The sequence below is a fragment of the Pteropus alecto genome, unplaced genomic scaffold (assembly GCF_000325575.1).
Source record: "Pteropus alecto unplaced genomic scaffold, ASM32557v1 scaffold155, whole genome shotgun sequence".
Classification (NCBI taxonomy): domain Eukaryota; kingdom Metazoa; phylum Chordata; class Mammalia; order Chiroptera; family Pteropodidae; genus Pteropus; species Pteropus alecto.
Window position 1 is genome coordinate 21,162,130 of NW_006438113.1, and position 22,015 is coordinate 21,184,144.

Consider the following 22,015-nt stretch of genomic DNA (forward strand, 5'->3'; position numbering starts at 1 on the left):
CTGAACCATATACTTAAAAACGGTTGAGAGTAAATTTTATATTTTATATTGTGTTTTATATGACAATTAAATTAAAAACACACACACACACAAATCTGTCTAGGTAGGTGTTTGGCATGTTGCTTATTTGATGTAATGCACTGTGAGGTAGGGAGAGAACTGAGACTTAGAATCAAGCTTGAACCCCAAATTTTGAGCTTAACTAATTGACTTAAGTAGACCGTTTAACCTTCTGCGTGTAATTTCTCTCTCTGAAAATAAAGACAACTAATGGCCACTATGTAGCATTGTTGTAAGATCAAGCTAATGTTTGTAAACTGTGCCAGTATGAAGTGGGCCAGAAATAAGTCCCAACCATTTCTAGTATAATTCAGAGCTCTAATTAGCACTAAACATCTAACCAAGGGATTTTCTTTCAACGTTTCATGTTTCTGTTACGGTGTATGAGCAAGAGCAAGACTCATAAAAAGGTCTCACCATAAGCATCCACCTAACTAAGGGCTTTGGATAGTTTTTCATGTCTTGAGGTTGTACCTCCCATAATTCTGTGCTGCTTCCTTCAAGAATCCTGACCCCTGTGTTTCTAAAACTGGCCTGGTAACCAGAACTTGATTCCTATAGCTCCTTCATTGACCACTTCATTTATTATTCACTACATTTATTCACTCAACCAGGAAATGATTACTGAGTGACTACTGTGGGCCAGACACAGCTGGGTGATAGAGCAAGACAAGACACTTTACCTGCCGTCATGAAGCTAATAGGTGGTCTGTCTCCTATATTCAAGCCCTAAGGCAGCCCAGACATAGATGTTTGACAGAAGACCCAGACTTCTTTTCCTTGATGATTACTGCACCAGAAAAACATGTATCTACCTTAAAAGAAATAAGCTTTCTAGAAAAGAGGAGTGAAGGAAGTGAAGATTGATCCCTAAAAGACTATCTGACTGGGGAAGTAAATTGAGAAAAGATCTTCCTTAAGTGACTTTGAATTGCTGGATCATATGGTAATTCTATCTTACTGAACCGACATTTTCATAATAAGAAGCAATTACCAGTATGTGAGGAATCCTGGAACTGTTCCTATAAATATCAGGGATCTTCTGCTAAGTATAGGCTATTTAAAGAGGTTGTAAGGAGTAAGAGATGCATTGAGTATGCCACTTGATCGTCAGGATAAGCTAAAGGATCATTTGTAAATAGGGAGAATCTTTGTGAAGAGAAGTGAGGGATACTGCAGCCAAGCTGGAAAAAGATGCTAGAAGAGATCTACCTGCATATCCGGCTGGGGTTTTAGTGGCGTGTGAATTAGAAATTACCTTATTTCTCCCTCTCTTGACACAGTCATCAATTACCAGAACAGCAAATAACTTGTCAGTCATTTTGTGTCATTTATCAAACACTCGCTGTGTTCAGTACAATGAGAGGAGAAAAGGTACATAAGAAATTCAGGCCCCATCTTTATGGGGCATATAGTGTCACAGGGGAGGGCCAGGATAAAAACACAGAAACTCTTCTGGACAAAAGTGTCAGAGATATGAAATAATGTCAAGTTCAGTGTGCAACTTGGTTTCTGTGACACTTTGCCTCTGTGCTCTGAAAGGCTATCTTGTTTTAAACAAGATGTAGACTTCTTTTGAGCATCCATTCAGATTTACTTTTCTCCTGTGTTGTGTGAGCAATGTGCGAATGTGAGGGACACTTGCAGAAACAGAGAACAGAAAAGCCTGTCATTTTTTTTTGTTGTTGTCCCGCGTGGAGTGGGGTGGGGATGGGATGTCAACCAGGCACAGACAGAATTCCTAGCAGATTCTATGGAAGAAAGTGTAGTACATGCCCAAAATATGTAAACTATTTTGTGTTCTCTACATCAGAGCCTCTCTTCTCTCCTGCACATCAGAGCTTCCCTTCTCCCCTGCTGAAATGACTGAGTAGAGTGATTGAGCGTGGATGAAAGGAAGGGAGCCAGATAAAATGTCAAAGTTCTAGGGAAAAGCCTAAAAACAAAGCAAAATTTTTCATAAATACAAGTTTTAATGACCCAGTCCAGCGCCTCTTGAGAAAATAGATATTGTTTTCTACTAATCCATCTCCTACTTGCTACTTGCTACTGTGGTGGCTGCCTTGTCGTATCAAGAATCTGACCTAGAACTCACCAGTCGCCCATGTGTAGAGACAGGAAAACAACTCTGGACTTGACCTCAGATGCCAGCCACTCTAAGGGACCTTGTTATCTTGCCCTCTTCCCTGCATGGGTTGTTGACCTAATAAAGCAGACCCTTAGAACCCTTTCATTTCATTCAACGAAGTGCACTTGAGTGGTGGTCAGAGTAATTTATGTGGTCAGAGGAAGATCTTACCAGCTAGAAAGGCAGGATGAGAGTGAATTTTATTTTACCCTAGTGCCTGACCTCTAGTCTTGAGTGTGACTAGCAAGTGATGAAATCGTGACCTTGGGAAAGTTCACCCTCTTGAGTCTCAGTTTCCCACCGAGTACAGAAAAGGATTTGTTCCTAGTGATTCCACAAGCTCCCCCAGCTGGTAGGGCACTGATACTGTAACTTAAGAATAGTTGCTGTGAAAGTCACGATGGAGTTTTTAAGAAAAAAATACTAAAGAAAAGGAAAGGCACCAACTGGTTTTATGCAAAAAAACAAGCAAACAAACAAAAACACTAGATATTTATTGATTTGTTGACAAAGCTTTAATACAGCATTTAAACTGCATTTCCAACAGATGTTTTGGAACATTTCAATAAAGGCCAACTCTTCTCTGTATATATCCAAAGGAGAAATGAAGTCACTATCTCAAAGAGATATCTATACTCCCATGTTCATTACGGCATCATTCACAATAGCCAGGACATGAACACTAGTGTCCATTGTCAGATGAATAGATTAAAAAATGGGAGAGAGATATATATATGAAAAAGAATATTATTCATCTATAAAAATAAAAAGAAATCCTGACATTTGTGATAACATGAATGGACCTTATGTTAAGTGGAGGGCAATATACTAAGTGAAATAAGTCGGACAGAAAGACGCACTATATGATATCATTTATATGTGGAATCTAAAAACACCAAACTCATAGAAACAGAGTATAACAGTGCCTTCCAGTGGCTGAGAGGTTGGGGAAAATGAGGAGATGCTGGTCAGAGGATACAGACTATCACTTTTATAAGATGAATAAGTTCAGGGATCTAAGATACATCGTGGTGACTAGAGTCAGCAATATTTTATACTTGGAAGTTGCTATGAGAGTAAGGCTTAAATGTTATCACCATAACAGCAACAACAAAATTTGTAAGGTGAAGAATGTGTTAACTAACCTTACTTAGGCAAACATTTCACAATATATATGTGTATCAAATTATCACATTGCACATCTTAAACTTACACAATGTTATATGTCAGTTATAGCTCAATAAAGCTGGGGCATAAAGGATAATTATATGTGAATCTTCTGAAAGAAGTTTAGCTAGGACCTGATGAATCACAGAGCCCTGTGGTTCAGCTTCTATTTGGCTCATTTCAAGAAAGCGTTCCCTATTTTCCCAGTTTCACAGTGCTGGCTAATAACAATGGGCTTGTTATCTTATCCTGCAGAATTGACAAGAGGTAATATGCAGAGTATTTGTAATAATGGCAGCAAATGTGCTAAGATAGAAGCACAAATCAAGGCAAATTTTTTAATCTGGTATATATGCAGCATCCCAGTTTTAAAATGACTTTTGAAATTAGTTTTTCAACAATATCGTAATGGTCTTATTTGTTTCTTTATAGACCAAAATGCTTTGCTAAAAATGGCTACTTATGGGTAGCCTGCTATTTCTTTCCATTTAACTCTTACTCTCTGCAAAGCTAATACGTGTCTTTATATACTTGTTGAAGGAAGATACTTTGCAATGGATGCTCTTGTTATTTTCATTTTTCCTTTGCAACAATTCACAGCCAAATCAGAGGCTCAATCTAAACCCTAAATTCAGAACCATTTTAAAACTTTGTGGCAACTTCTGAATTCTCCATCTCTTTTCACCACTCTTCTCCATCCAATTATAAAGGCATCCGTGCTCATATTTAGTGCTTCAGAGATGTAGGAGTTCCAGGTAGAGTGAGTAATAACAATTCTCTAATTCCTAGAATGTTGCTCTAACCTTGCCTCTCTCAACTTCCAGCCTTCCTAGTAAGGTGCCACTGCCCACACCTCATATGTTCCCATCAGTACATTATAGTCAAAGCTACACCTTGACACTGAAATGCACAGATTCACCTTAGTATTTGTAGCACTTAGCACACTTTGTGGCACATACTGGATATTTAATAAGTGTTTGCTGAATATATAGAAATAAGATGCACTCCTCAATATTACATTAAGGTTTTTTGAGAAGGGCTTAATTTAATATTAATTAAATTACTTGACTTTATACTAGATCTGTGGTGTCTTTTCTCCCTAAAGTTAATGGCATCCAATGGATTTATAAAAATGAAGAGATATTTGTGCACAAGTAGATAAAGGGTTTTTAGAGTACCTTAAATCTGTCAATTGTTAAATTCTTACTATTCTAGGAAGGTTTCTGGGGACACTTGGATGTCCTTTAATATTGGGTTATCCTTTCCCAGAAGTGCAACAAGTTAAATATGAAGGAAAAGGAAATATTGGCATTGACTGTTGCTTTCTGTTACATTTCTAGAAGTGTGATTGCCTTGGTTAAAAATAAGTCCTTGAAGCATATATTAAATATTTCATAGTCATAAAATAGTCTCTATCAAATAGAAAGTTCTAATACAACAGTCCTCCTTAGAGTTCTAACATAGACATGTTGACAAGAACATTTGAAATAGCATAGAAGACTAATTTGAAAAATTTTTATGTCATTTAAAAATATATCCACTTTTAATTTTTGTATCACATATATTAAAAATTAACCAAAAGTACTTGTTCGGATTCAAAGAAGGTCAAGGGTACCTACAACTCATTTTTGCTATGAACCTTAACCTGCTCCAAAAAAATTGTCTTAATTATTTTGAAATGTACAGATAATCATAAAATGCCTTTAGAATTCTAAACATGAAAATCTTTTTGAAGGAAAGCATGTTTTTGAGAGGTGCAGAGTTCTAAAAACATGACAGAAGCATTTTTTTCTTTCTCCCTCCCTTTTTTTCCTCCTCCTCTCCCTTCTCCTACTCCAGTGACTTTACATCATATAGAAAACTTCATTTCCCTGACCAAATTGAAGATCTAAATTTTGGGTAAATTTTGTATGCCACTTAGACATTATTCTCTTGAAGAATCTACAAAAGAGCCTCAGGACAGTTATTGTTTTAGTTAAGTGCTATGTGGATCCAAGTCCTGGTGTTCAGAAAGTAATCTACTTTTTTTTCTATTTCCCCTTGGTATTTTTTAGTAACACTCATATCCTATTTCTTTTAAATAACTCTACATCCAGTAAGCACACAAGTACTCTAGAGTTATCAGCCATAAACAGCTTGATTATCCTCTTTCCCCAAAGGAAAGATATAATAATTAAAGAAGTCATTAATGGTTTTTTTAATTGTGAAACGTCATTTGACTTTTTTCCATGTAACATCTTATAAGAACTATATAAAAAGCACCTTTATATATTTAAAATTTATTTTATAATAGATTATTCAGTTTCTACCTACTCAAAATTCAAGAATTCTCTTATCTTTTTTGTTGAAGGAATATTCGCAAAGTAGAAACAAATACAACCTATGATGGTATGGTGTGTAGAGGCTACATATTCATGTTTTTACTTAAATATATGAGAGTTCTGGCTTCAAGTAAGGATGAAGCAGCTATTATTGAACTAAGCCTCCTGCTGATAAAATTATAAATTCTGGGAAAATATTTTTAGAAGCTTGTTTGGAGTCACTAAAAAGCAATCAAAAGCAAGCATAAAATGAAGTGAAGTCAACTTTTGAAAGAACTAAATAACATAGGATAAGATCGATTGTTATATGGCAGACACTCCACAGTCAGCGTAGCATACTGTTATATAACTCATGCAGAAACTCAGTTTTATTGGCTTGAGGAGAGAGAATCAAGTTTGGAGCTGTAAGAGTGGCTGGATATTTAGTGGGAAAATCACTGAAAAGTGGAAACCACAAAGAGTAGTGCTAAAATTAATATGTAAACACCTCACGATTCTTGACTGACTCCTGAACTACGTATATGCAGGGCAAAACTTCAGGGAGGCCAGTGGAAAATAACAGCTAAAAGATTAAACACATAGAAGAAAATTCAGCAGCTACCTGCTGTAAGAGAGAGAATTGCCATGTCAGAGAGGCTTGGTAAATATCGTTGACTTTTTATTGAACCTTTGGAAGGACTGCATCTGAGGAGTTATGTGTATGCCCCAAGACTAAAAGAATCACTCTAAGAATAAGAACAAACTGAAATAGATCTACCATTAAAAGCCTAAAACTAAGCCCCTACAAGTCCCAGAGTTTTTCCAATGTATTGCTCACAATATTTACTATGTAATTTAAAAATTTCTATATGTAAGAGAAATTGTGATTACACTAAAAGGAAAAGCTAGGTAAAAGGTAACAGCTGACTGAGATATTGGAATTAGCAGACTTTAAAATAAGTATGATAAATATGTTAAATAATCTGAAGGAAAAGACGGATATGAGTGAAGAGTTTCAGAAGAAATAGCTGGTCCTTTTTTAAAAAAGAATCAGAATTTCTAGAATTGAAAAACACAATATATGAAATTTTAATAATTTCTTGAATGTGATAAAAGGGTAGTGCTAAAATTAATATGTAAACACCTCAAGTTGAATGCAAAGAAGAAAGCAAGTTGAATGCAAAGAAGAGGTGAACTTTAAGAAAAATCATAGAAATCAATCAACTGAAACACAGAAAGCAAAAAGATTAAAAACCAAATAAACAACATGTCAACAACCTGTGTAATAAGAGCAAACTAATTAAATACATAAAATGGAGTCCAAGAGGCAGAGGAGAAAGGGGATGAAGTAGAAATGATATATGTGTTTACTTCCAAATTCAATCATAAACTACAAATCCCAGATCTAGGAAACTTAACATACTCCAAGGAGGGTAAATACAAAGAAAATCACACAAAGGCATATCATACTGAAACTTCTGAAAATCAGATAGAGAAAAAAATTTTAAGCAGCCAGAGAAAAAGTTATATTGTTAATGTAAACCGATGATGAGAATATAATCTGACTTCTCATCAGAAACACTGAAGGCCAGAAGACAATGGAACATCTTTAAAGTACTGAATGAAAAATACCTGTCAATTTAGAATTTATATCCAGTAAAAATATATTTCCATAATAAATTCAAAATAAAGACAATTTCAGATAAGCAAAATTTGAGAGAACTTGTTACCACCAGACACACACTAAAATAAATACTAAAGAAAGTTCTTCAGTCTGGAGGAAAATAAATGATAGCAGATGGAAATTTGAATCTAAATAAAGTGAGAAAAGAGCTAGAAATAATAAGCAAATAAAGTACTATTTTTATTAAATTCTTTCAGTCGATTGTTTAAATAAAACTATCAATCTATTATGAGGTTGATAATACACATGGAAATAGAATATATTTATAACACAAAAGATTAAACTGATAGTGTAAATTGAATTATAATATTCCAGAATTCTCATATAATACATGAAGTGGTATAATATTTTAATATATAATGATATAATATAACGTAATCAATATATCAATAATATAATATAACTAAGAATATAATATAATGAATAATGTAATATTGTTTAGACTGTGATAACTTAAGGATACATACTGTAATCCCTAGGGCAACTACTAAAAAGAGATTTAGTTTACAAGCCAAAGTAGGAGAGAGCCAATGTTATATATGATCATTCAATGATTGGAATACTAAATAATACTCAACCCAAAAGAAAACAAGAAAGGAGGGACAAAAAAAAAACAAAAACAAAGAACAGAGTAGAAAAAGACACAACCAATAGTTTAAGTGTTTGTTTTCAGGATCAGAGAGAAAGCTGTAGTTTTCTAAGCAGAAAGAACAACAGGATTTTAACTTAGCTTAATATTAAACATATAGCGTGTATGGCAGGATAACACGGAAGAAAATGACAAGAGGTATTTCCCTCTTTTATATATAAATGGCAGAAATGAATTCTTGATCTTAAAAGGAAACGGCTTGGTATAGTAGAAGGAATCCGATCTCTCTGACCGAGGTAAGCCTGAGGTTAAATTCTTAATTTCAAGCATTTACTTGCATGTAACCTCGGGTTGGCACATTAATCCTCTGGAGCAGCTTTCTAAACTGTAAGTGGAACTTCTGAGGCCATTCTCATGAATTTTCGTAGAGATTCAATAAGATCACGAATGTAAAGCACCTGTGACAATAGAGGGGTTTCAAAATTTTTTATTTCACTTCCACTTAGGCCAAATCTATAACTGCATAACATTCACAAAATGACGATGCAGTCAGGATTTTTAGTGAAAAAACACAGATATGAGAATAGTTATTGGACTGTAATTGATCCCCTTTATCCTTGACTGTCATCATAACTCTCTTCAGTTTTTAATTAAATGTCACATCCTGTTTCATGTCCATGCTATAGAAAAAAGTGTTTATCCACTTTTTTCTAGTGAGTTCTCTCTGCTGGATTTCCTTTTTCTTTTCTACAGTGAGCTTTTTGCTTAGGAGAAAGAAATGAAAGGAACCTAGAGGATACACATCCAAATAAATTTCTCTTTTTGAAAGTATTTCTCAAGTCATGAACTCGTGTCATTTCAGTATGGGCTTTGAGCTAATTCAACCTGTTGAGGACATATTCGGTATTCTTAGATATGATGCCTTAATGCTTTGGTCCATGCTTTTCAGAAAAGAACAGACCTGACAAAAAGTCTTTTTGACCTTCAAGTGTGCAATGTTTTGCTGTTAGCAAACACAAGAGAGCATTTTGTCAAGCATTTTGTCCAGCCAGTACAGTGCAGCTCCCCACCTCGCTAATAAGATTGCCGTCACTGAAATGAAATATGAGATCTGGCCTAGCCAGTTTGCATCGCTTCAGAATTCTGCCCAAGGGAATACTTGTCCATTATGTTAGTGCTTTAAAAAATCAGGGGAATTGGGGAAAAAATTACCCCATGCAATTTCATTTCCCTCTCATAATGTTACTATGGCAACTCAGCATGCCTCTCTCATTCTCTCCTGTCCAATTGCATATGCTGCCTTTCTTGAGGCAGCCTCCCTTGAGCCCCAATAATTGCCTTTGTCAAGCATTTTTCAGCTGGAGGTTGATGCTGTTGTATGCAGGTGAACTGCTTTTTGGCCCAGGACCCATTCACCCAAAGTGACACTGTATACTAATTGTAAATTTCTAGGGGTTAGGAGCAGGTCAGACTTCTTATTTTGTATTGGAAAATGATTGCTCTAATTTCAAGGAATTAAAAAGCTTACATAGTTCACTGCTATGTTGTAAAGCACAATATTCACAGTTGCAATTTTTTTAAGCTTATAGTATTCTGAATTTTAAAAAGCAAAAAACCTTATTTAGAACAAATATTCTGATATTTTTCTTATTCTCATTCTGAGAACTAAAAAGACTGAGTCACATTCTTTGGTCTAATCCTAATTTACAAATCACTTATCTATTGAGAATTTTATTTTTCTGGAAGGAAAGACAAGTTATTTTTATAGTACTTCTGAAGTATAAAACGTGTCTAGTCTTAAACAAAAAGGATAACAAGGATAGGAATTTTTAACCAACTAACTATACAACACTTTTAAAAGACTAGACCAAAAATTTATTTATTCACTCAGTCCATTTATTCATTCACTCAGTCATTTTTATGAAGCAGCTTTCATGGACATGGTACTGAATTACCTCAGAAGCAGACTGGGTGAAATGATAATGCATGCCCCTCAAATACCAGGTAAAAAGCTATAGGTTCCCCAGAAGAAGTACCAATAAAATAAGACAGGGGTCCTAAATACAGAATGGTCACATCCAATTTTGGATCAGGATTCAGAGAAACACTGTTCTTTAAAATAGTAATGATTTGGATCTTGGAGAAAGTGGGAAGGGAACTTCCAGGTAAATGAAGTATGGGCAAAGCAGAGGAACGAGAAAAATGAGAGTCTTTTGCCAGTTGCTACAAAGAGTTTGTTAATTGAAGTAGAAGTGAAAGGAATAGATGAAGGCCAAGTATAGCCATGACTGTTGTTAGAAGACTTTAAATTCTAACCTGAGGAATTTAGATTTAGCCGAGGAATGAGTGACAGTTATCAAAGATCTTTTGAACATACAGTATCATAATCAGAACAGTGATGCTAAGCCACACCTATTTCAAAGCGAAAGAAATTAGATAAAATTTAAATTTTTTTGCCCAAAAAATCGGTATTAAGTCAATGCCTGCTAATTTTTCTTTTTCTTTTTTTTTAAACCAAATCAAGTGTGAATCACTAAATGTCAGGTACTCTTCAGTCTCACTGTGGATCAGCTGGTCTTGTCCCTGTCTTCGTGACTATAAAAACGGTGATGCTAATTAAAGATCTTACGTTAAAGCTAGGTATTAGTTTTCCACTGACCTGTGAATGTCCCAACGGCCAGGCTGGCACTTACTGTGCAGCCAGGCAGTCATGACATCTTGTACAGCTTCCTGATGAGGCATCTCTCCCGCCGGGATTCTGGCTATTTGAAGAACCATACACCTTTGAAAAGTGCCAGAGCACATTTGCAGAAGATCCAAAGGCATCAGCCACTTGTAATCAATGTTAAAAATACTGCAAGTAAAACTACAGTTGAAAGAGCTGTTGGTAGTTCTTTGCAGGAACTGATGTGTCACCTTGAGGAGCTAGCCGACTTCATCATTGAAAGTGATGAAAGGAATAAGGGTTAAAACAATAGCACTTCACAGTTCCTTCACTGATGAAAAAAAATCACCTTTCCTAACTGAATCTCTAGATCCTGTTAAGTTTTTAATAAACAAACACAAAAGATCAGAGGTAGCAACTTCAAAATGTAGATAAAGGAAGGCTAAGTGTGGCCGAAAGTTTGAGCAGAGGGTCTTTGTCTCAATAACTCCTCCCAAGACATCCCTTGATTGTCTTGCACAGTCAGCACTGGCCTAGTTCTGAATTCAGCCTGACTAATTTAACTTCTTTGACTCTTAGAGGTATCATTTATAAAATGAAGATACCTTCTGTACAGGGGTAATTGTGAGGCTAAAAGTTATCATGTCTTGGATTTGCTTCAGAATAATACAAGGTAAAAAAAAAGGTCAAGATATTAATAAATCAGGATTGATCATGAGGCAACAATTGTTGACGCTAAGCTCCAGATACCTAAAGACATTACACTATTTGGCCTACTTTACTACTTTAGTTCGGCCTACAAATGTGTTTGAAATTTTCCATAATTCTAATTTTTTTAAAGATAAAATCAGCAAAAATGTATGGCTGTAAGGAACAGTATATTTCAAAGGATAAAGGTGTTGAGATAGATTTTGCTGTTAGCCAAACACTTTGCATTCCAAATGTAGCGTTTTGCTTTGGGGAAGATTGTTTTCAAGGATAAATGAGTTGGGTTAAAATAATTATTTTTCTGTATGACCATAGTTTGAAAATGTCTGCGTATATTCTGTCACCTCTTATGTCTTAGAAACTACTTATGAGAAAATGAAAGAATTGAATTTGAATCACATTCAGAGAATGTGAAATGTTTCCTTGTGTTGGAAGGTAGATGTGATTATCGTATGATTTCTCCTTCAGGTATTATCAGATTTTACCTTATTGGGAAGACATTAAGACATCATGGTGTTTATTTGTTCTCAGATTTTATTTTATCTTATTAGCAAAATGCTGTTTCCAACTTGAAAGATTGTTATATTGTGTTATTTTGGTTTATCAGAACAAATATTTTCAATCAGCATAAATGGCAGAGTATTTAAACATGCTTAAAGAATGTTCAGATCAGGTCCTGTAATGTTTGTGATTCACATTTCAGTTTTTAAGAAATTTTAATTCTGAGGTTTAGCTAGTAGTTTAAAAATAGGATTGTACTTTATTGATTATACATTAGGATAATTAGGCTTACTTTTAAGATCTCACACGATCTAGAAAGTGATTTGAATACAATAAATCACATTTCGATGTATTTTAAAATGTGACTTTCTTTGAGGTAGTTATCAACCACAGAATCTTCAAGTTAGGGAATACATAAACTGGGATATGTGAAAACTCCCCAGGGTTTAGGGCCACTTAAATGATTTTAAGTGAATAACTTTCTACTTCATTAATTCCCTGCTAATTCTTCTTTCCCACCTAGCATTTGCTTCAGTAGTCCTTCTTCCCTTGTATAATAGAAAGGCCTAACTGTAATTCTAATCCACATGGCCCAGAGTGCGAAAACCTTTGAGAGTAAAGAGAGAAATGTGAGGGGGCAAAGGGAAGCCCTGTGAAGGAACTGTGCGGCTATGATGATTGGATAACGTAGTCTTCAGCATATTAGATGGTTATTAATCCTATAACTACCAACAAAAATGAAACAACTTAATGGAATTGTCTTATGAGGAATCATTTTAAAAAATCTTTGGTGGAAGATTATTAAGTGACTTTGGCATATAATTCAGAAGGAATTCAGAGAATTAGTCACAATGCTATAACAAAAGTCCATCTACTTATTTATGCAGATGAGATTTCTCAGCACTAACATTTATAAAAACAAAAATTTGGGATAGTATTGATGCTAAACCATATTAGCAATAAGTAATATTCAGCAGATATGTGAACTAGTTGTGAAAAAATACATCTCATCAAGAGAGGAATTTTTAATAAATTTACTCATTTAATCAAAATTTGTAATATATTTTTGATGTTTTGATCAATTGTGTTTAAATAATTATAATGATAATTTCAATCAGGAGATTAATTTTTGATACTTAAAACATGTTCTTAGGAAATCTATAAATCTTTTTAAATTTAAATTTATATATTTTGTGGCAGAGAAATATGGTAATCAATAAAAAACACTCAAGTATAAAATTATATTACATTAAGATAAAATTATGTGGGGAAGTGGAATAGAAATAGAAATGCAAGAGGGGAAATGACCAAAGTAAAATTCGTATTTTCAAACTTTGTGTATTTTTTAAATGGTGGATATTAATTTACTTTTATAGTATTTAGATTCCATTGGATATTTAACAGTAGTGGAACGTTTATGTTTTTAAATGTTTATATTCTAATATGTGGGAAATTAAACAATTTACAACTACTTAAACCTATGAAAAATTTAGTTCTCTAGTTAAAATTTGAAATCACTGCATCAGTTGCAAGTAGATGTTTGAAGCTCACGGGCCCGCAGCATGTTGGATGCTGCACTGAATTTTGAAGAAATACTCTGCGTGTGTAGAAATGCCCATCAAATCTAACTGAAGGTGTTGCCCTTTGTTCAATAGGACGGTCTGACACCACTGCACTGTGGAGCAAGGAGTGGCCATGAGCAGGTGGTTGAAATGCTGCTCGATCGGGCTGCACCTATTCTTTCAAAAACCAAGGTAATTTCCTTTCAGATTTTGGGATATTAAACTGTATTTACCTTTGAATTCCTTTACTGGTTATTTAACCCAGCCTTTCGAATCATGTAGAAAATACCATAGTTTTAATTTAGTGATTGCAGTGGCTTTGTTCACCAAGTTTTTGGAGAACCTCAAAATAAATTTGGGCTTAGCAAGCATTTAGTTGGAATGCACTCTACCACAAAGACATCTGTGTGTGCGTTTGTTTTGTTTCAGGAGTACTTAGTGCTCGATTTTACTTTATGAAATTTTCAAAGCTCAGAAATGATTGCTTGTTGGGGAAGGAAAGACTATAAGATCTACATACCCTCTAAAGTCTGAGCGCTGGCTCTCATTCTTCAGCCTCTTGGTTTACTTCTTAGGAGGTCACCAACTAGTTAGAAGCCAAGGATGTCACTTAACTGATAAAGAATGGAAACTAGAAAGATTGCATCTTGATTGAGGTATAGAGAAAGTTGACATCTAAAAGGAACACAGGATGGTTACCTGAAAAAAATCATTTTATTAAGTGTCTTCTGGATTTTTTTAATGGTAAAATCATTTAACACTATTTTTAAATAAATTTTGGGATGTAGAAACTACCTCATAGTCACTACTAACCTCATAGTAACTACTATTTTTATTAACCAATGATTTTTGGAAGCTCTATTAAGTTTTATATAAAGAGCATTAATCTCTAAATATTATCAAAACAAAATTAAATATTGCACCTGTTTGCACGCTAATCAATGTTTCCTACTCTAGTGAAGATAGACAGGGTGAAAGTGGTCTGAACAATTCTATCAGTCATTTGAAATGCAAAGTTTAGATTGGTGAGCTGATGGAGGTATTATCCAGCAGAATTAAATAGTCACAATTTTTCATTGTATGCGATGACTTCTTGGCCTTTTGAGTGCTTCTCATCTAAACCATCTATTCGTTTCTCCTTTCACATAGTCCATATCTACCTTCTTTCTACCTCACTGCTGTCTCCTGATCCTTATCATCTCTCAGTTAACCATTATGATAGCTTCTTTACTGGTCCCTCATTTGACCCCTTGCTCTTTTACAATCCAGTTCTCATTTTGCAGTCAAGAGTGGCTAAATGAACTATCAATCAAATCACGTCAACCTGCCTCCCAGTGGTCTCTTTAAAATTAATTTTTATTTTACCAAAGCAATACAGGCAAAATCAAATCATTGTCTCATCTTTTTTTTCTCCTATTGCTTATCTCATTATCTATTTGGTTTTTTCCTGAGAAACCTCTGATTTTTTTCTTCTATGCTTTTAATATTCTAGAACATTTTTTTATTCTCTGAGAGTTTCTTTTTCTTAAAGCATCCAGTTCTTGCTTTATGGATACAATATTTTCTATTATCTTTCTAAGAACATGGATAATTTTAGCGTAATTTTTTCTGCCTCTCATATATCCCTAATTCATCAGATTTCTTATTTTCTCTGTTTGTTTTGGTTTCCCACAAATGTCTATACCCAACAGCGCCAGGCACTTCAATTTGAAAGCTCCTTGAAAATGTAGGCAGGTCTCCACTGTGGTGTGTCAGGTCAGAGGGGTCCTATAACATCAGGATTAGTTGTCTATTGTCCTTTTCTCTGAGTTCATTTTTTTAAGAGATGAATCCTCCAACCTTTTGCAGTGTACACCTATGTGAATATATTCAAACTAAGGAAAAGGAGCTGTCTGTGTCCCTGTTCTCTATGCATATTTTAATCATAATAACAACTGATATTTATAGAGTGATTACTGCACACCAGGTTCTGTGCACGTCTCACACACACACACACACACACACACACACTAACCTATTTAATCCTCACAATAACTCTATAAGATATTAATTTTGCCATTATACCCTTTTTATAGATTAGAAAACTGAGACCCAAAGAAATAAAGTTGCTTCCTCAAGGTATCTCAGCTAGTGGCAGAACAAGGATTTGAACTTAGGCAGTCTAACTCTAGAGACCATTCAGCACCTACACCATCCTTCCTTTTTCTGTGAGCACTTGTTCTCAGTCCAGAACCTCACCACTGCCCTCTGCTCTGCCTGGGATCCTGAATCCAGAATGTCTCTGGTTCACTTTCTCGAAAAACTAAACTCCTGGTTTCCTGCAAGATCTGGCTTGCAGGATCGGGCACTTGGCTTTGCTGGGTTGGAAGGGCCTGGGGACTTGACAGCTCCATACACAGGCAAACCAATCCTGCTTTCAGCACCAAGCCTCATCTTTATCTTTCAAGGTACTGTGTTTCCATATCCCCCGCCTTTAGAGTATTTGAAAGGTAAATCAGTTGTCCTTATTTTACCCAGTGGCATGCTGGAGCCAGATCATTGAGACTATTGTATAAATCTCTTCCCAATTCCACATTTAGTAACATCATGTTGATAGCTTGAATTTGGTCATTGTAAGGGACTTTACATCATGGAGACTGGCAAATGCTACATATCAGGACTTTTCTTTTTCAAAGAGCTGCTGTTAAACATTTATCAGCATAACACTGATTATACTTCTCCATAAACACAGGTTTTAGCCTTCTTTCTTCTGCTGTATGAGTTAACACACTTAAATCCTCTTTTCATTTCCAAAATTTGTAGACATCACACATCTGTTTTTGTTTCTTTTCCCATGTGTGTATGTGGGTGTGTGAGTATGCATGCACACGCATGTACACTCCTTTGTGGATTTTACCTTTCAAATTCTTGTTATGCTTTTTAATGGAATTTGACAAGACCAATATGGGGAAATTATAACCCATGAACCTCTTGCTTTCAAAGAAGACAAATGGTTGAACTACGTGACAGTGAATGAAGCCATGAGAGTGGCTAAAAGAAGGCTTGCATTTTTTTTTTATCTTGAACTCCCGTTTATGTCATTCATAAGTAAATTAGGGAAAATAACTTGGTCCAGAAGATTCAGAAATACTCGGTTCATCAGTGCATATTTAATATATCATTATTTTCAAAGTTCACTGACCACTTTTTTTGGAAACTGAATTCGCCGTCACTTTTCGCCCAAAAAATATGTTAAATTATATTATAGTAATTAATAGAGCCTCTCTTGATAATTGGATTCTATAGGAATTTCCCTAGCTCTTCCACTTTGCCTCCATAGTTAAAGGATGCATGTTGAAAAAGCCAACATCTTAATACCTTGTTTTTGTCCTCAGTAGGTAACATGTACTGAATGCTAATTGTCACTGTAACCTAGGGTTCTATTTACTTTTGACCCCATGCATGCCTTCTCGCAGGTCTTCAAATGAATTTTGGCTCATTCCTACTGCACATAATTAACTGTGTCTTTGAATTCAGTTGATTTAAATAACTGAGGCAGACATTAGTTAATAACTTGGTCAATGCCTTGTGTTTCCTCATCATAGGCACCTGGGGGCACCAGATCGATAGAAAAGAAAAAAGTTTTTCTTCCTACTCTATTGATGCGAGATGACATGTTGTTTTGATCAGACCCTTTATATTAATTGAATCAGTGTAGTATTCAGTGTCAAGTATTAGTGACTTGTAAGGACAAAATAAAAACCAGTGATGAACATCAATCTGCCCCTGCTTTTGTTTTATCCTTTTTAGTCTTAAATATTAAGAATTCTAGTTCACTAGGAATGCAATAAATAATGCACCTAGTGCAATCCACACTATTGTTAAATCAAAATGAAAATTACCTTGGAAAATTTATTTTCGATTGATATAAGAAGTGAGAAGACTCATTTTTAAAGTAGCTGTAGTTCAAAACAGTTGTCAAAACCTTTTAAAAATAGAAGGTATTTCCATGTGAAAAACTAGGTTTTCATTTGTTTCATATTTTGTGATTTGCGCATTTATGTTTAAAAGCTAAAACAACAAACTCTGATTTTCTCGTATGTTCCAGAATGGATTATCTCCATTGCACATGGCCACACAAGGGGATCACTTAAACTGTGTCCAGCTTCTCCTCCAGCATAACGTGCCCGTGGATGATGTCACCAATGACTACCTGACTGCCCTACATGTGGCTGCCCACTGTGGCCATTACAAAGTCGCCAAGGTTCTCTTGGACAAGAAAGCCAACCCCAATGCCAAAGCCCTGGTGAGTGGCTCAGCCGACAATCCAGCCTCCATTGTCCTGCTGACAACACACCATCTCTGTATGTGAAGGGATTGCTTTTGAGGAGGTACAAATGGAACATCCAAATACATAAAGTGTACTTTTCGCCTACTTTTTCAAGTATCCTTCTGGGAAATCTATAAAACCTTCTATTTCTGACATGAACAAGGCTAATAGGGTTAAAATATTAACCTCTTCATAGTTACAATAGTGATTCTCTTATATAAATGAAACTCAAAGACTATACAAGTATAAAAAGACTGAAGTGGTCAATCTGATATTACTGTAGGTAAAGTTACAATTTTGTGAATTAAGTTTTTTCTGAGATCTAAAAACATGAGGCAAAAGTGATCAAAAAACTTAAACATAAGAGGTCTAGGAATTTGTGAGCTAAAATTTTCTGTTAACCATGTAAGTTAATGAAATATTGCTTACTGGTACAGATCAAAATTTTGATCTCATGTGTAGTCTTAACTCCTAAAATGATTTGCTTTTTTAACCCTTAGCTCTGTAGTATAGTTTGGTTTTCTCAGCAAGATTCCATTTGTTGTCCTGGAAAAATTAACAGTCTCAATTTAGTAAGCTGTTTAAATTTAGTTCGGAAGAAGCACCCATGTTTGGGAAAACATAGGTCACCAACTTTCAGGGAAAACACTTGAGTTTACCAGTAGTTTTGAGGTAAAGGCTGTCATCCAATCAACCACTTGAGGAGGGGTCTGTGCCCCTTTCCAGCTGGTGTGGGCATCCTGACTGAATGGATCCACACGCCTCTGGTGCTCTGCCAACTCGGAAATTCCCAGTGGGCAGAAAAGAATGAAGGAAGAGGAGCTCTCGAGCCCCAGGCAGCTTTGTGGCCATAGTAATTCTAAAAGTTTTTATCAGAGCAGCATTTTAAGAGCTGTTGACTTGCCCAGTATGTCAAACTTGTCTGTGAATTCCGAGACAGGACAAAATGAAATTAGCAGCCATGACTCATTTTTCCATATAAGAAAAACAGCCTTAAAAACAGGGTGTGGGCTCTCACTCTCATTTTCCTCTGGCTCTGAAGATTTTACAACATATGAAGGTTGTAGCCAGTCATCCTGGGATGGACTGCGGCCAGGTAAATGGTCTCAGAACATCCATGGAAGCACTTGCAGTGACTTCGACCTAAGCGCTTATAGTGGACCCTGATATTTTATAGTTCTCTATGGCAACTAAAATATGCTCTTTGGTCTCAGTTATCAGGCAGTACAATTTGGTAGGTAATTTATTAAAAAGCAGGGCTTTTTATTAGATTAAATATTAAAACAAATGATCCAAATAATGTTGGGTTGTTTAACTTTCTGCTTCCTTGGAATAAGCACCTACTTGAATCTTAAAGCTGAAAGAAATGAAAACATTCTAGAACTGGTCTTGTAGTTGTCCTGAAATGAAAACAGAACAGTCAGAATAGGCATTGGTGAAGTTTTAGCTTTGTGGACAAGTGTCTGGGCCAGTTGCTTTTAGTCTGCATTTGAAATGAGGTAGAGGAGGGATATATAGTATTTGGAAGAGTGAATTCCAAAATAAAATAATCTAAACAAATAGTATGACCATTCTGCCTTAGCTCCTGGGAGACTGTGACAAAAAAATTCACTTTCTGTTCATGATTGCCAGTGCACCTTGGGTTCCTAGGGCCAGCTAAACCACTTGTGCTTCCAAAAAAGAATCTATGTTCTGTTTAGCCCCTGTTGTTTCTGTTTATTTCTAAATCTTTATAGAACATCACTTTAGCAGAACAATAAATAAACAATAAAATAAACAATAAAATATAGAACAATATTTTACCACACAGTATAGAATTGGATTTTGATGTAAAGTAGTCAAGTAGAAATGTGTCTTTGTTGCTTGCAGAATGGCTTTACCCCTCTTCATATTGCCTGCAAGAAGAATCGAATTAAAGTAATGGAACTCCTTCTGAAACACGGTGCATCCATCCAAGCTGTAACCGAGGTGAGCGTAGTAGGATTTCTGGGATTTTCCAGGTGCTTAAAGTACAGCCTCGACAGCCAGAGTCCCAGTGTCATCCCCAACGACCAGCTAGCTTTGCTGTGCGCGATTGCCCCAGACTCCTCTCTGAGCCTTTCCCCCATGGGGCTGCCAGTCCTGAGGAGAGCAGACAGGAGTGTGGGAGAGTTAGTGCAGACACATCTCCATGACTGGAGGCATGAACCAAAACACAGGCTTCATGCTCAACTGTGAGTGGCACCATCACTGAAAGCATAATTTATATGAAATCCTATAATGCAGCTTCTCAACTAGGGATGGTTTTGCCCCCCATGAGGTATTTGGCAATGTCTGGAGGTGTTTTTAGTTGTCACAACTAGCTGATGCTGCTGGCATCTAGTGCGTAGAGGCCCAAGATGCTACTAAACATTTTACAGTGTCCCACCTCCCACGACAAAGAATTATCTAGCTGAAAATGCCAAGTGTGCCAAGATTGAGAAACCCTGCAGAACATAACCTCTGTGTGTTTGTAAACTGAGGATTATTCTCTATAAAAACTCAGAGCTAATGAAACACAAAGTTGCTGAAGTTAGTAAAGAACTAGCCCTGTGTTTCTTTTGTACAAACCGACACAGGACTCAGAGAAAGGATCCATGAGGATCAAGGCTGAACCTTCCACACAGCAAAGCAAGCTTAACATCTACCCCCCAGACTCATGCCATCCCCCAGCCGCCCCAGCACACTGGTCTCCGTGGATTCTAGCCATTGTCAGTTGCCTAAACTGGACACCCTTTTGCTCACCTCCATATCTCTGAACCTTCCATGTGTTACACCCCCTTTGCCAGGCTAATCCTGCATATCCTTCAGGACCAGATCTGGGGTCACCTTCTCTAGGAAACCTCCCCTCACCTTCTGGCCTGGTCTAGGAGCTTCTCCCTGGAACTATCACCTCTTCCTGTCAATATTTCCATCAAAGCACTTTTCCAGCTGGTTTACTTATGACTCAGCTATCCCTTTGCCCCCTAGAAACCGCAGGTTCCTTCAAGGCAGGCCTGAGTCTGACTGGTGTTTTATATATCCACAACACCCGCCCCATAATAGATCATCCAGTAAAGGTTTGTTGAATACATCAATCAACATAGGCTTTGAATAAAAATTGAGATATAGTCTAGCGATTATTGCTTTACTTCAGTCCCTTATCTGCAAATGAAAAATCTCCCTTGATTTATAACACTCATAATTTTAAAAATATTAAATGGTTGAAAGTATTAATACTGTTTTACTCTTTTATCAGTCTTATGGCTTCATGATAGGCATCCTGTTGTTTTAATTATAAGACAAGTTCATTTTCAGTGTAAAGATTAGAATGGGCTCTGAAATAGAAATAGATTTTTGACCGATGTTAGAATGAGTGTTCAGGGACGTCAGCGAGTGAGAAGTTTCCTGTGCCAGCCCTGTGCTCCCAAAGAGCTGTGAAGGGGCGAGGACTCGGCCTTGCACACGTTCTGATGACTCCCTCTGCTGATGGAAAAAAGGCTCCACTTGTAACAAAATTCTTTTCCCCGTTTTCCTCATTTCTCACTGAAGTCTGGGCAGCCATAATTCTTCCTCTTCTGTCTTTTACCGCCCTTTTATTGTATAGAATTCTTTTCTCTTTTTTTTTTTTTTGACATTTTTCAAATTTCTGTTGAGATTAGTTGTCTCCTCTCTCTCTTTTTTTTAAAAAAAAATCAGATTAGCTTTTCTAGCCATATTAAATAATTTAACCAAATTATGATATTTGTGTTGTAGTAGAATTAAATTCTGAAAAAATTTAAAATGGAATAATTTTATATAAAAAGCACAAGGGTTATGGGGGCATGTTTGTAGAATTTGAAGCAAACATAAATATTTAGGTCTAGTCTAGTGACTATTATAATTGCCTTAATTATATAACCTTAATTGATAATCATAAATTAAAAAAATAATTGAAACTGTGAATGGTAATACGCTCATTTATTAGAAGGATGGCTTAGTGTTGGGCATCGTGCTCTTTCATGTATCATATAATCAATTTATTCTGCATGCATGAGAATTCTTTTTGAAAACCACAATAGAATTTGAAATAAAAGTCAACTTTTTACTTATGTGTATTTAATCACATGTACCCCCCCACACACACACACATGCACACACACATAGTCATAAAGATAAGGAAGTTTTAATAGCAAAGGGAAAAAAAACTTCAAGTTATTTTTCTCTAAATGTATTTCATAGATCTATATAAAATACATGAAATAAATTTTTTTAATGGATATGACATAGGCTTTTCATAATCGCTGAGCTTCCTTTAGGGAAATAATGATTATGTATTGATATATTTGCCTTATAGAATCTGTGA

General features: G+C 35.8%; 1 protein-coding gene across 2 annotated transcripts in view; it reads left to right on the forward strand.

The window, feature by feature from the left end:
- The window catches only part of ANK3 (ankyrin 3), a 556,993-nt gene that overhangs the window by 406,387 nt on the left and 128,591 nt on the right, over positions 1–22,015 (forward strand). For both annotated transcript variants that reach the window (XM_025049361.1, XM_025049362.1), the window contains 3 exons: positions 13,458–13,556; positions 17,452–17,649; positions 19,543–19,641. In XM_025049361.1, coding sequence (XP_024905129.1) covers positions 13,458–13,556; positions 17,452–17,649; positions 19,543–19,641 — 396 coding nt within the window. The remainder of the gene's footprint in view (positions 1–13,457; positions 13,557–17,451; positions 17,650–19,542; positions 19,642–22,015) is intronic.